Raw genomic sequence first — 15,549 nt, forward strand, 5'->3', positions numbered from 1 at the left:
AAGAAATAATCTGAAGAGTGCAAGCACAGTGGGAGGGAGCAGAATACACGGCAATGCTGAGAGACACATCCAGCTGCTGAGCCTGCGGGTGCATCTGAAGTAGATGGACAGGATGAAAGATTAGTGAAAGTGTTGCTGTGCTGGATACATTTGAGTGATGAGGGAAGTTTGCAAAAGTAAATCAGAAAAAAAAAAAAAACATGCTTAGAGAAGATCAAGTCTAGAGGAAAAGAAGACAAACAGAGGAATCAATTCACAGTAGACATCTCAGAGATGTGAAGAGCAAGTAGAAAGAAGAGAAAAACAGAGAAAGAAGTCAAACTATGAAGGAAAAGTGGCATTAGGTCTAGCATGAAAAGTTATGAACAGTGAGAGAGAGAAATGGTGAGTATCAAAATAAATAGTCTGATTTTGATACAGTAGTACAGACAAACAGAATAAGGAACAGGGTATTACCATACAATTCTCCAATTCTCCACATAATCTACATCTGATTGGGAATCATTCACACCACAGCTAGGAGAGCCTAAGAAATCAGTGTGAACATTCTGAACAACAATCTAGTAAAACACAGTATCTCTTCCAGTGATTGTGATTTATAAAGGCTCCAAGTCAGATATTCAGCAGAATAGAGTGGTAAGCAGCAGCACCTCACTGGTGCGAAACAGATACTTCCCTAAACTCAAACACAGCCAACTTTCCATCCTTCAGCGACTAAACGCAAACATGAATGTTGTAGGTCTCAAGCAGGGCACCGTGGAAGATAAAAATAGTTCTGCCTACAACAAACACTTGTCTCTACTTGGCTCATAGCATGGTGGTTGAGAAGCACGAGGCACGCTTTCCATTTCTTAATAGAACATTAAATCACATGCTCAGCCACTTGCAGATTAAACGTAGCTGTCTTACAGCCGTGGAACTAGTGATACAATTAAAGGAGCACATACAATCCTTGTAAAGATACTTGTCAGTCTGGGATTCTCCAGACACAGCTCATGCCCCAAAAAGCCACAGTGCACAACACATGGCAACATGAAAAACAGCAGAAGAGAAAAGAAGAGTGCAAAATGCCTGTAACTAAACTAAAGTATATTGTGAATATGCAAATATGTTTTATTCTGTATCGACTCTTAAGCAGGGGGAGAAAATTAGAAAACTGAGCTGCAGAAGGTTTAGAGGAAATACAGGTGTTTGAAATAAAAAGAAAAAAAAAGAACGGCTCTCTACATCTTAAATTGGAATGAGAGGCAAGAGCAGACACCAAAGAACTATTTTCTCCATGCTCTTCCTGACATGCATAACCTAATGACTGTAGAGAATGCCAAAATTCATTTTTGTGGATCTTGTGCTGTCACAACAGCGGTCCAGTGAGATAAAAGGGCACTCAAAACTGCAGTCACACTTTAAGCTCACTAACCATTCTGTTATTCTCCGATAGCTTCCATTTTATTATGGAAATTACTTATGTGTACAAGGGAAAGTCTCTCTCCTGAAGAAGATTATAGCAATACATCAAAGAGAAAACCCCAAAGAAAGCATCTGCGTGCCCAAAAGAACACAGTATGTTCTAATTCCCTTTTTAATATATTTTTCCTGTTTCTTTTTAATGGTAGATACATACAGACAAAAGAAAAGAATGGAAAAAAAAACCACAGTGAGAAATAGCAACAAGGAGCACTGCAAGGAAAGAAAGGTTAATTAAAGCACAAGAAAAGATGCCAGGCATGTGAAGAATGTCAGCAAGTAAACAAATCAATAATCTACAGTCATCATCTACATTCCTGAACTACCTTGAAAGCAAGGGTATCTGCCCTTAACATTCCTGACAACAGCAGGGATTTTCAGGGAAGGCTGCCCCCACAGCGCTCTGCTTCTGCCAGCACCCTTGTGTCAACAGTTGATTACAAGGGAACCTTTCCAGAGGTAGTCTGTACTACCTCTTTCAACAATTTTGTTAATACAAGCTTGTAAATACCTTGGACCAGCTGAAATTAATGCTGTGATCATTGCACTTAGTTGGGGGAAAAAAAAAAAACCAAACCAAAACAACCAAAAAAAAAAAACAACCAAAAAAAAAACCCCAACCAAACCAACCTCAAGGTCAGTGTCAACAAATTGCAGGAATAATGCACTAGATTCCCTCTCACCACCACCACTTCTGCTCTTTAAAACATCTGCGCCTAGCAGCTCATATAGAATAAAAGCACAGATCAATACAGCGGAAGATTTATGAGGTTTTACAGATGTATTTCTTCACAATGGTACCAGCATACTATAAAATAAGAGTCTTACAGAGGAAATGGAAGCCAAGCAATAGAGACAAGAGGACATAAAAATCAGGACTTCCTAACAGGTTGGGAACATTCCATATTGTTAATGGGGAAAAAAAAACCTAAAAAACAAGGAAACCTAAAAAACTAAGAAAATAAAAAACTCCCAAAACAAGTATACAACTAACATCAAGGATATGCCATCAAGTAACACAGCACAACTGAAGTGGATCTACAGAACAAAATAGTGGGCGTTGAGGACCTTACCAACATCCACCCTACACACATTTCAGGGGGAGTTTACTTCAGACTGACTCTAGAATGGTCTTGTGAACTAAGCGCCCACCAGAGGTTGGGGTAAATAGCCTGCTTTAGTTTAATCCATAAAGGAATCTAGATCAACTCGTGATGCAAATCAAAATATGGCAAACGGGGAACAACAGAATTCAACTCAGAAGTGTAATCCCAAGACAACGTTAACACAGAATTACGCGAAGTTGCAATATGACTCTGATGCTATATATGAAAAAGTCTTGTAAGTCCAATATCTAACTGTCTCAAACAAACAACAAAAAATGGGATAGGACGATTCCACTTAAGCATTGTTGCTTAGACAACCACTTTTGTGTACAAGACACAAAATAAGATGTGCAAAACCCACAGAAAATCAGCATACAGAATGATTTCTAAATTGGACTTGCTTGGCTTCACACATGCACAATATGCTTTTGCAACACTTGCTTTTGCAAATGAAGCTGATCCAATAAGATTAGGTAACTGGGGGCATCTTTTCCTGTGGCTCAAGAAATTTCTTAATGCTTAAATGAAGTATAGCAATTAAAACAAATCTGGTTTCAATGCCATTCTACTGCCAAACAGAGGGACTCCCCTCAGCTGTCCACATGTATTTTGACTTCACAATCATGTTTTAAGTAATGGATGCAATTACACTTAAAAGAGAAGAGAGAAAGCCTACTGTACCTGTATGTTGTTCTTCAATCCAAGCTTGCAGATACATGAAGAGGAGTAGACCAGCTACTCCAAACATCAGTAGAGACACAAAGACTTGTCTTAGGTTCATGACCCTATCAGAGGGCTACTTTTCAGCTTTCAGAAGGACACATGGCTCACTTTTCTGAAGTTTTCAGTGTGCCTGCATCTTCTTCAGTATCCTCCCCTGAGACACCAACCTGGAATAACAAGAGAGATGGAGCTAGTTCTTATGTTACATTTTTATTCTTCACCAGAGACTGTGTAAACAGCATATTATAAACAAACCCGAGCTCTTACAAGCTATTTATTTCAATGCTTAGATTTGTGTTCATGATCTCGATAATCTTTCCAGCCCTGGATGAGTTTCAAGCAGAAGCATTTCTCAAAGTGGCTGCAGAGATCATTTCACCTCCACACTGCTGAACATCGCCAGCGGCCATAATGGAGGGAGGTGACACTCCAACCAAGATGCCCAGCTGTCACACCAGTACACCACTGTCCACCAGCCATCACAGGTGAGAAGCTACAGCGGCAGATGGAGGCCCCTCTCCAGGTGGCCAGGTTGCACCCCAGTGCTGCCACCCACCCTGTGATGGGCAACCCAGCGCCTCTGCCTCTGGACTGCGTGACCGAGGAATGATGCCTCCAGTCACCCCCACAATACAACTCCTCTCCCAGTGCCTCCGCATCTGTTTACCCTACACTTTGGGGAGTCATACGCTGAAGTTTACCCTCCAACATGAATCAAAGTTGAGTTTTGCGGGGTTAGAGAACATCAGCATAACACAGTATCAGTAATGCAGCAGAAAGGGAATTAATGGCTCATCTTTTTTCTGAACCATTTTGCAGCATGGAAGAACTCGTCAAGAACCCAGTTCTTGCCAGTAAGTTCAATGGAAATGAGATAAAATGTAAAACCTTATCAAAAAGATTACTTTCTTACACAGCAGAGGGCCCAGAAAAAGGAAGTAATTTCCCTGATACTCTGCATCTGCCACAAAGGGGCCATAAAATTAAGTTTATTATAACAGAACATAGAAGATACTGTGGATCATGAAAAAACCCCAACTCCTCAACCTGAATCAGAACACGTTCACTTAGAAAGTGCATTACTAGAAGCTGAAGAGCAGCTGTTGAAAATGGCCTGCACAGCAAAAGAAAAAAAAAAAAAGTGTTGACATTCAACACAATGGACAGCCTTGTAAGTGAGCATCTGATAGAAATGTCTGGTAAACTACCACAAAGAACGCAAAGAAAAACTCAAGCTTTTAAAGGAAGACAGCCTACTGAAAAATATTTGAAAGAGAAATCTGTTAGAAGAACAGAGCTAAAGTACATGTGCATCCAAATAAACAGAAAAAGAAAATGCAGGCATTTAACAGTTATTCTGAAACGTAAAAGTACTGCATGTTCCACAAGTGTGTATTTTTAAATAACTCAAGACTGTTACATTTATAATTGCTGAATTTCTAAAAATACACATACACATAAGAGTTAGCAGGAACTCCCATTAAAACTAGCTGTTGAATGAAAAAAGTAACAACAAAGCTGTGCTCAGAACTTTAAGAATTTTTTTCTACAATTCTGTGACATTAAAATTATACAGTTCTCTGTGAGGCACAAACTTGCCTGCAGAAAATGTAAATCAGAGTTTAAATATTAACCATTTTATACGTAATTGTCCTGTAGAAGACAGATAGCTAGACATTAACAGAATGTAAATGTTCTGTCTGAAGTCTTTTTGTATGAGTCACGAAGTATCTGGTTTGAACCTGGAACACGGAAGGGGGGTGAGTAGGTGCTTTACTCCATCTAGTTTTTTTCTGCCTTGATCCTGCAGAGATGGAATCTCCTACACGTTATACACATGTACCTGTTTGCAGCTACTGTGATGATGGACAGGACTGGAAGGAAGCAGTGAAAACTGGGCAAAAGCAAGGAAAATGCGTGAGGAATTCTCTGCTAAATGCCTTTTTCACGGGTGTGGGTAGGGGAGCCTCCTTTGAGCCAGCTTTTCTTTAGCTGTTATCGCCTGCTCCTTTTTCTACAGTGCCCTCAGCGTTCTCAGATTTGCAGTCTTCCTTATCTACCCTAAAAGGTTTACTTAGGTCTTTGCTCCCAGTCTTTGCACCTAACTTCAGTCCCGCAGCAAATGCACTGTTTGCATGTCTGCAGAAATCACTCTGCTGCTGAGGCAGAAGCTTCCCAGCATAAGCAATGCTTCAAGAACCATCAGTCAAAGGACCAATGAATACAAACCTCTTCTGTTTTCCCCCAGACAAAAGCTGTGTTGTTCATGTAACAGGACATTGACAGCATCTGGATTAGGAAAAAAAAAAAAAAAAAAAAAATCCAGAATAAGACATGCAAGTCTGAATGAGTATCTTTGAAAGAAACAAATTAAATTGCAGGTATGAGAAAGCAGGAACCAGTTTCTTTTGGAAAAGCTGTTTTGGATTCATAACTTTTTCTCTTATAATAAAAACCAAGCAATCCAGACACACACGCAGTGCATGCTCGCATGTTTCCACATAACACCACTTCTGTTGTTTTATCACCTGTTTCCGTCTCTGACTACAGGCAACTGTCCTGTTTTCAGCCCTTCTTTCTGAAAATAAATATCCTTAGGTGGGCAAAAAATGCTTTCTTGGGCCACACGGGCAATACTTTGCTTTCAGCATCTCACACCACATCTCCATTAACATGTCCAACACGCGTAGGCTGGTGCTGCTGCTCTTGCCAGCCACTTGTTCTCACCATCCCTGACTGCCCTGCCCCTGCCATCACTCCAAGGCCTCACCTACGTGCACAGCAACATTCAGAAAGCTAAAAACTGATCCAGAAATAAAGGAATCAGAACCCTACTGCCAAAGGAAGTGGGCAAACACTGATTTAATCAAACTACAACCTACAAAGGATCTACCCAAGGAACAGCGCCAATGGTTTTTCCCCTTCAGCAATACCAGCCATCGCATGAAACCGTGACACACGATGGCACAGGTCACACAGCTGCCCTTGCCCAAACACCGCCACAGTTGTGTGCAGCACCATCTACAAGCCCTGCATCATCATCATGTTGGATGCACAGTCACATCAGGAGCACTTCCAAGCAATTTAATCCTGTGAATAAGAGAACAGATGTTTTTCTGCTCGGGCAGTTTCAGTTTTAAGTGGATCAAAGTTCCTAAAAGAAAACAGCAGTTCAAGGTGCATTTTTTTTTTAAAACTAACAAACACACCCTAAAGCAAATTTACTCCACCATCACAGTCACTACAACTATCTCTGTATCAAGAGTTTTCATGCTGCTTGCAATTAGTTTAATTTATTTAAATTTCATTTATATGAAACTGTATTCTTTGTTTATGTGTTGCCTAAGTTTTAAGATTATTTTTAAACAAGAGTAACATTAGTTTTAATTAAGACTACTTACTTTAGAACAGGTGAGACTCTAAATACATCAAACCAATCCAAAATCTGAAGCTATTCTGCTACCTTGTAAGATTTTTAAAGGCTTTTCAGCTTGAAAAAGTATTTTAATTTATTTAACATAGTGATTTGTAACCTACATATGAAAAAATGATAGTGTCATTTAAAAAAGTCTGTGTCTACGAGTTTTCCAGTATAACTTGAAAAATGGCTGCACAACACTGACAAATTTGCTCTTTTAGTATTAAAAAGCAATGGTCATGGTTAACACCCACTCATCCTGGCAAAGAGGAAATACCTGCAAATATTCTTTAATCAAGATGAATGTTCTCTTGTGGCTGTGAAGGAAGAGCCAAGAAGCAATTACTTTAAACCTAAGTGTTTTCAAAAGAGATCAGCCGTACCCAGACAGAGGTTCAGCATCCCTATTAAGCTTTCTTTGCTGCCAGTTCTGGGCAACGTGGCTCAACTGGGTGACAGTTTGACCATCCTGCTGAATAGGAGGCTTGCTACAGGAAACTAATGTAGCCTAAGAAACTGCTGTGTCCCTCTCACCTATCCCGAATGAGATTCTTTCTTTAGACCAACCTCCCCCTCATCTCTTTTGGAAGTAACAACCCCAATGCCCCATCCATTTCAACTCAAGTCTTCACAGAAAATGTCATAGTGACCCATGCACCCCAAAATTTTAAGTCCTTTCAAGTATTGGAGAGAGATTACTACATATTGTTCTTATTCACCATGCAGAAACAGTTAATTCGGCAGACAAAAACACTACATGCCTTGGATTACAACATAGACTCCTTTGCAGTAAAAACTTAGAAACTTGACAAGTTTATAATCACTCACTTCTGAAGCCAAATTGTTTAATTCCATTGTCAAATTTAAGAGTTTCAGGAATCCACATTCCATTAATGTAAAATCCTTGCATTTTTCCCCATTGTGTTTTGAGTTCAGTTGAAAGAAGCACATTCCTGTATAAGGCCAACAAAAGCAACTGAAATAGCACAGCCACTCAAAAATGGGGAAGAGTGCATCTCCTGCTTTTGGCATGATTCCTCACTTCAGTACCTCATCCACCTTTCTCTTCCTGGCAAGCAAATACACCTGTGGCTGAGGAGAGGCACCTCCTGCCCTCAGGTACCATTCCTGGCTGCTTCTTATTCCAGACCACAGAAAACCAATGGCATCTGGTTGCAGGATGTTTAGCTAACTTCAGATTTCATCGCCACTATTACCCTCACCATCACCTAGTTCCAAAATCAAAAACCTACAAAAGCAAAATATTAGATTGTCTCAAACTATTTAGAAACATTTCTTTTTAATTCCTTTCCACCTTTTTTTTTTGTCACCTGAAAAAAAAAAGATTATCAAGATGAGTGGTTAGCCAGCAGAATACTGATGAAAAAAAAACAGATGGTTTTTATAATGGTCAAAGCATTCATATTACTGTGGGTTACCACAAATTCCCACCTGCTCAACATCTCCTTAGACAAAACGGAATTAATGAAAGCAAAACGAGAAAAAGGGCACAGAAGGCTACTGCAACTCCATACACCTTTTGTTCTTCCTTCCTTACCCAAGAAGCAATACATTTTCTGATGCCTCCACTGGAGTATCATGGCAAGAAAATTTTGCACCAAGGAATGTCCTGCTGGATGCTGGCCCAGGCTACTTTCAGCTCAGTCATCGGAAGGAGGTAAGGGTATCTTCTCACTTTAAGGTAAGGATATCTTCTCACTTCCCCCTCCTTCCTCACTTCTCATGTGTGAGCTTGTGTTCTACTTCACGCATAGGTGATTTTCCAGGATCACCTTTCTACTGTCCATGTCTCAACTTTCTAGCTTCACAACAACTACTGCAAGGCACAGCTCCTTATATTAGGCAGTGCTACTCTTCATTCTGGTTTATTCCAATGGTTTCTAGGAATAAATATACAATATTTGCTATTTTCTCTCTCCAGCGTGTTATGCTGAGTATTACGGCTGGGTGAAGTCAAAGTCCGTACAGAAATTTGAATTAAGTATATAACCAGATCAAGATAAACTGCTGAGCGAAAAAAAACACCCAAACTGCAATTCCCATGATGTAGCCCTTCTGTCCATAGGAATCTACTGCTGGGGCTGGGGGGAACAGTTAACGATCTGGCAGGACTCACTATAGGGGCTGACTACAGGGCAGCACAGTGATGAGTTTCTCTCTCACACCATGACAGACAGTATTTTACTACGTGGTGCCAAAGAAGATGGCATGCCCAGCATCCAGGCCCACTGGTATTACATGACATAAATGTTGAAAATTAAATATCAATATGAGGTGATTCTTGCTAACTGTAGAACTGTAGCCACATAGGTTACATTTTATATGAAACTGATTTGTCCTTAGAGGGAACGAGGAGTCTTAGACTATTATAACATCTCGTTTGTTAGAAGTTAGCCTAGCATGTCTGAGGTAATTAAGAAAGGTGGTAGAACAAAGGTAGGCCTCAAACACCAGCTGTGGAAATAGGCCCTGAGGCATCATTTTGGAGCCAGAAAATCAAGGAGCAATGCAACCTGTTCTCAAGACCATATATGGAGATTTTAAAGAGGGGTTCCACCAGCAAATTTGAGGAGGGGGCACTCCAACGACCCCCAAGACCACCAGAAGACCCTCGACTCAAAAGACTGAGCATGCACAAGTGGGTGGGGAATATTATAATGATTTCTAGGAAAACTAATGATTATGTATTAGCATTCTGGGAATTATTAATGATTATGCATGAAATCACTAAATATATTCTGTTCAGATTTCCAGACCGGTGTGCACGCTAGGAGGAGCGATCCCCCATGCGCCCAGCGCTGCAATAAAGGAGTACCTGCTTCTTAACTTCTCATTGCTTTTAAGGAGTTTTATTCCAGATTTCAGTAATACTGGCACCTCAGCAGGACTCAGCTGACACCTCCTTCACCTGAACAGTCGCTTATACAAAGGTTGTGTTGAAGTGTGACTGAAGACACCATCTGGCCTGCACAACTTTTATCACTGGCAATAACAGAAGATTACTACCTACCAACTTTGCAAATCAAGTTAAGAGAATTTTGTTAGAGTTCTGTAAGACAAAAATAATGAAATATTTTGTATGAAATACCTAGGGACTTCTTTTCAAAGGAGAGAGCTGTTTAAACAAAGTGAGCATCCTTCCCTCACCCACTGAAAATTCTGAAACAATAAAGCCCCTTTAAAAAAAAACAGAGCTTAAGAATTTTAAATTTCAAGAGCAATCAGGAAATTCCGAACATCAAGATCTCCGAAACAACTTCCCACCCAGCCAAGTTGCACATATTTAACATTTTTCTACTTCACTCTCCCTTGTTACATAGCAGACCACAACATTGTTATAGCAATTATGTTTTGTTATTAATGCACTTAATAGCATACAACATCCTATAGAAAATTAATAGTGTGGCAAAGAAAATACATTTTCCATTTGATTTGGACATTTTTATCTATTAAAGTCACTAGCTCCTCATTATCCTCTCAATATATTTCCAAAGAAAAAAATTCCTCTTAATGAAGCAATGGATGTAAACAAGACTCATTTTACTAGTGACGCATATATTGGTTTCTGATGCCATTAAGTCTTTCCATAGGAATTGTGCCAGATGACTTAAAGCAGTCCATAGCACCTGCATTGCTTCTGAGAACACGCACAAATACAACCACTTACCTGGTCCTGCTCCTCAACCATAAATCCTATTGAACTTCAGACCGTATTAGTTTAATCCACCCAGCAACCCTCAGCCACTTGTAGGTTAATTTAAAGCTGCAGTTCTAATATTTATTCTTTATAAGAAAACAAACAAAAGTTATGTTTGTGTTAACAACAGATAAAGGCAGAGTTGTCCTACCCATGAGTACATAAGCTAACACATCAGCCTCATGAAAAGTTTTGCTTGCTTAAAGAGAACAGAGAAGGCAGTCCAGTACTGGAAGTGTTGGGTTTGAATCTTCACCAGTTTACCAGAATATTCAATACCGAGGGTTTCATTATACATCAGCAGGACATCTTGCTTCAAAAAGGAAAAAGCATTATTATTCTTCTTAACAGTTCCCAGTTAGGACTGGGGGACCCCATCGCCCCTTAGCAGACAAGGACAGGTTCAGCATGCTTAGCCCTTACCTGGACGAAGCACGTCCTGAAGTCAGAAAGCAGTCCCGTGGAAGTCACCTGGGTTTTGGGAAGCGGAACAGAAACAGGGATCAGGAGACAGCAACCTGATGGCTCTCAGTCTTCTAGCAGAAGTGGAGGTAGACTTTCTTCCCCCTCTTAGGATGGGGGAGATCAGCAAAAGGTCTGTGTCAGAGCAAGACCTCGCCTTTTTTTTTAAACTGGAGAAATTACACGATCTTGTTTATTGACTGCAGCGAACCGAGGTGCTATCGGCATGCCAAGCAGACTTGCAGTCTGCCCCAGGCATTCACCCTGCCGCTCGAAAACGCACCGGCAACACGAGCCGATTTTTTATTTATTTATTTATTTATTTATTTTAATCTTGGAGACGTGCCCGATGCCCGTTGTGTGGCGATCGTCGGGCGGGGGGGGCGGGGGTGTTGTGAGGAGTCAACAGAAAAGTTGGTCCCCTCTGGGAAGCCCTGCACGGGAGGCTCACCGCTCCCCTCAACTTCTGAGGCCCCCCCCCCCACTTCCCGCTCCCCTAGCAGAGACGACCCTCGGCGGCCGAGCGCAGAGGCTCAGAGCCCATTGCTGCTCCCGCGCCGGGGCAAAGCAGAACAGAGGAAGCGAGGTCTCCCCCCCAGGCCCACCCCCCTCTCCTCGGGGCGCTCCGCCCTCCACCTACCGCCTCCCCGGCCGCGCCGCCTCCGCCCGCTCCTCCCGCCGGTGAAACTCCCGGAGGTGGGCGGTGATGAGGGGGAAATCCCGCAGCAAGCCCACCCACCCGCGGATGGGGGACACCGCAACCCCTTACCTACCCCGCCGCTCTCGTGAGGCTCCCACACGCAAAGTTTCACCGCAAAACTTTAGGACCGGGCGGGTTGAGGAGGGAGGGGTCCACGCCTAGACGGGACACCCGTCCCCCTCCGCAACCACCCACGCAGTGCCAGGCGAGTGGATCCTCGCGGGAGCAAGTGCGTGCAGCCTTTTCTCGCCCGCCCCGCCGATGTCGTTGCGGGGGGAGCCCTGCTCCCCTCCCGGCTCTTGGGGCTGAGCTCTGCTGGCAGGTTTTGTTTGCGGTTACACATCCAGAGACAGGCTCGCCCGGCGCTAGCAAACAAAGGTATCCGGGCTGCCAGGTGGAGAGGCGAGTCGTAGCTGTCATCAGCTGCTACAACCGGTAGCGTCAAAAACTTTATTGCCGTCTGTGGGAAACGGGGTGAGAGCGAAAAATATTTAATTAGCGCCTATTAGCACTTCCTACGTGCCTTGTGAACATGAGCAGCTTATTGTGACAATAGACCAGCTATGGAGATAAATGACATTACCTCACTTTAACGGGCACATTGCTTCGCTTATGTTTCTTCAAGGAAGACCTTGCAAAGATGAGGTGAGCATAGAGGAGTCCTGACTTTCCAGAGCCGTGCTCAAACCACTTCTATCCGTCTCTCTCCCCTTTAGGCACTTTGCAGCAGTGCTACGTCACTAGAATTACCCCAGCTCTTACTTCTGTAATGCTCGCTGAGTCACTGCCCCATCACTCAGTTAGGGATAAGGCCTTTCTCGGAATAACAGTGATATAACGCTCCATGTCTGTACATCTTTTACCCTAACAGGTCTCAAATCATCTCACACGCCATTACAGACAGCTCACAGGGATCACTTCTCCAGCCGGTGAAGCGCAGCCACCGAACATCGCCAAACAGCTCAAGACAGTGTTTCAGACCAGGCAGTAGAGAGTTAAGTGCTGCTCTGATTTCCAGGGCAGCTTAACTAAGCAGAGTTTAGACATTGGGGATAACATGTGTTCATTGAAAAGGGCTCCAGGATCCACAGAAGCCATAGGCAGCCAAGACCTGTACACTGGGATATTCCCTATGGATTTCCAATCCAAGCACTAAGCCATCCTGCTCCTGCTAAATTTGGGTTGTGTGAGTACACATACCATCACAGTGGTGCTATACATTTTGTCTCTTTTATCTCACTTTAGGATCTCCCTCATCACAGTTTGTTATAGAGGCCAGCAGCTTAGAGCAGACCCAGGGAGCAAAGACTTTTTCCTTCTTTACCATTACAGCCAACCATGGATCCACTTTTAAAGTTCTGGTGAGGAAAGACTATCCCTCACACCTGTAGCTTGTCTGGCTCCCTGGTAGAAATAAAAGGGGAGGAAGGAGGCAGTGAAATAGGTTTACCAGCAGAATATGCTGATTGCTTACTATTTCACAAGAGTTCAGCATGTTTCCCCTTTCAGACAACCTGGCAGGCATGTGATACTGTGATAACCATATGCCCTAATAAAAAAAAGCAACCTCGGGTTTAAATTACAGATCTAGGAGTCCACGATGGCCAGTGAGATTTTACAGAGAGATCTAGGAGTCCACGATGGCCAGTGAGATTTTACAGAGAAACAACATACCTACTGAATTTTAGTTTCCTGAGGTAATATGCTTGGAAGACTGTAATGAAGGTCACTGAAGCTTCTAATAAGGGTATACAGATTAATCTTCTGAGTGTTGTAGATTTAATTTCACTCAATAAGTACATGCTGCAAACATATTTCTTCAGATTGATCTACTCAGGCTGTACTCATCAACTGATTAAAGTTATATATAACAATGAAAAGATCAAATATCTTGGGTTTTTTGGTTTTGTTTGGGTTTTTTGGGTTTTTTTTTTTTGTTGGTTTTGCTTTTTTTTTAGTAAAAGGAATAACTTAATTGCTTTGGGATAAAGCCAAGTCTTGGTTTACAACTTAATAAAAAAAACCTGCCATGCATTCAGCTTATATAATTCTTTTTCTACCACAGGTTCTTCCAGTGCAGAGGGCATATTCCAGCTATTGGTTTAAGAATCTTTACAAGATTAAAAATTCAACATGCAGGTGAAATTAGACACTGGATTAGGAAGCTCATCAGCTACGTAAATGTACTCAGCACCTTCTGAAGCCTGACATGTAGCAAAAAAAAAAAAACAAATTACAAAAGAGTGGCGGCAGTCTGTCTGTGTCAGTGGAGTGGGTACAGAGCCAGCGCCTGCATCACAGAAACCCTATTCTTGGCAAGTTTCTGCATGTTTCCTATGACTTCTAGTAGACAAGCAGCTCAATGGTTAAAGTAGCAGAGTCATCTTCTGAGAGCGGTGAGGCAAGGCTGGGTGGCGGTGCCTCCTCAGAGTGACAGTAGGGAGTGCAGGTAGGGAAGCAAGACAACTGAAGCTGAAACCTACCAAAAATTAGAGGTCAATTTGCTGAACTAAAACCACCTTCACTCCAAAGTAAGACTAAGTTCGGCTCTTTAAGCATGTTTTCTGTGTAGATTTTAGGCTTGGCTTAGCAGCGGCAGCTGTGGAGGAAAGTTTGGTGTGGAGGGTAGGTCACAGTTCGCCACATTCACACCTGCTTCTCTGTGGACTGCTAGTGCAGAGTGTGTAAGCCCCCTCAATCCCCTGTCCGTGAGGGCTCGGGACTGTTCCCCGACGAGAGGTGGGACAGAAATAGTGTGCGCCATTACTGTGAGTTGTTCAGAAACCTCTCACTCTTGTTGAACTTTCCACACAGCCCAGGTTTCTGCTTGACATTTTTTGAAGTTTTTGTTGAAGCTGGCTCAGCCACCTACACAGATACACACAGTTCAAGGAGTCAGAAGTTGGGATTCTTATGTTTAAAGAAAAACTCCATATAAAAACTATGACTCAAGTAGCAGCTGTGGTAAAATTGTGGCTGTTTGGCCTGCTCCTTTTCCAAAGAAGAAATATGAGACTTTCAGAGGGTTTTTTAGTTTAGGCAAATTCATTCCAAGTGCCATTATAGTTTACTGCAGTGAATTTTGTGATGGGCTATGCTGGCATGTTTTCAGTGCTTTCTGTTGTATATCAGTGTAGAAACGATTAGACAAACTTTTGGTGATTAAAAGCATTTTATTGTTATGAAGGTGTCTTTTGCTCTAGGGCATAAACCATTCAGCAAGTAGTTTCATTTTATTTCCTTGAGCTTTTTTAATTTTCAGCTAATTAGCTAGAAATATACCACCTACAACATGCTCCTTTTCTCAGTTAGAAGGCTAAAATTTGCCTCTGCTAAGCATTGCTATGGGGCATTTGCTTGTTTCTTTAAAAAAATTGCTAGCAACTTGTAAAATTCATTCCCTCAGTAGCTGACATGCTGGGGTAATTATCAAAGCCTTTTAAAGCAAGTTTTGTGCTCATTCAAAAATATTAGGCATCTCAAAGTGTCTGTTGTTCTTCAGCTCTTACAAAGTTTCATTTTTAAGGAGTCTCTAGAAACAAACCCAAGTTCTCTTAAACACTTCAATGAGTTAACTGTGAAGCTATTTTATTGTAATGGGCTCCTGTCTCAAAAGACAGCCAAAAGAAAACAGTAGCTGCAATATTTTTTTCTGAAGGTTACTGTGTTATCTTACTCTAGTTCTAAAATGCTCTTCAAATGGCAGCTACTACCCTGTCAAATGCAAAAAGGCTGGAAAATGCCTCAGGATGTCCTGAAAATTGATTTTCTGAAGAAGTGAATTCATTCTGTATTTAAAATGCTGGTGAGGGCTTCCAGCCACAGGTGTAAATGGGAAGGTTGAGATTCTCCCCCCTTCTTTTACTCTCTCTGCCATAGCACTGGGCGAGCTGGGTGTATGTATGTTCTCATGCTATTATATGATACATTTACATCTTAGATTGAAGTATTTCCAGTT

At 41.9% G+C, this 15,549-nt stretch overlaps 1 protein-coding gene across 1 annotated transcript in view; it reads right to left on the minus strand.

Annotated features, from left to right (window-relative positions):
• Positions 1-11,834, minus strand: part of CHST9 (carbohydrate sulfotransferase 9) — a 92,371-nt gene extending 80,537 nt beyond the window's left edge. Inside the window, exons 1-4 of the mRNA XM_086742274.1 lie at positions 11,661-11,834; positions 10,853-10,900; positions 5,523-5,582; positions 3,252-3,460 (exon numbers count right to left, since the gene is read on the minus strand). Of these exons, the coding sequence (XP_086598400.1) occupies positions 3,252-3,351 (100 nt within the window). The 5' untranslated portion in view covers positions 3,352-3,460; positions 5,523-5,582; positions 10,853-10,900; positions 11,661-11,834. The remainder of the gene's footprint in view (positions 1-3,251; positions 3,461-5,522; positions 5,583-10,852; positions 10,901-11,660) is intronic.
• Positions 11,835-15,549: the final 3,715 nt, after the last annotated feature.

The sequence above is a fragment of the Chlamydotis macqueenii genome, chromosome 2, assembly GCF_036417535.1.
Source record: "Chlamydotis macqueenii isolate bChlMac1 chromosome 2, bChlMac1.mat, whole genome shotgun sequence".
NCBI classification, from domain to species: domain Eukaryota; kingdom Metazoa; phylum Chordata; class Aves; order Otidiformes; family Otididae; genus Chlamydotis; species Chlamydotis macqueenii.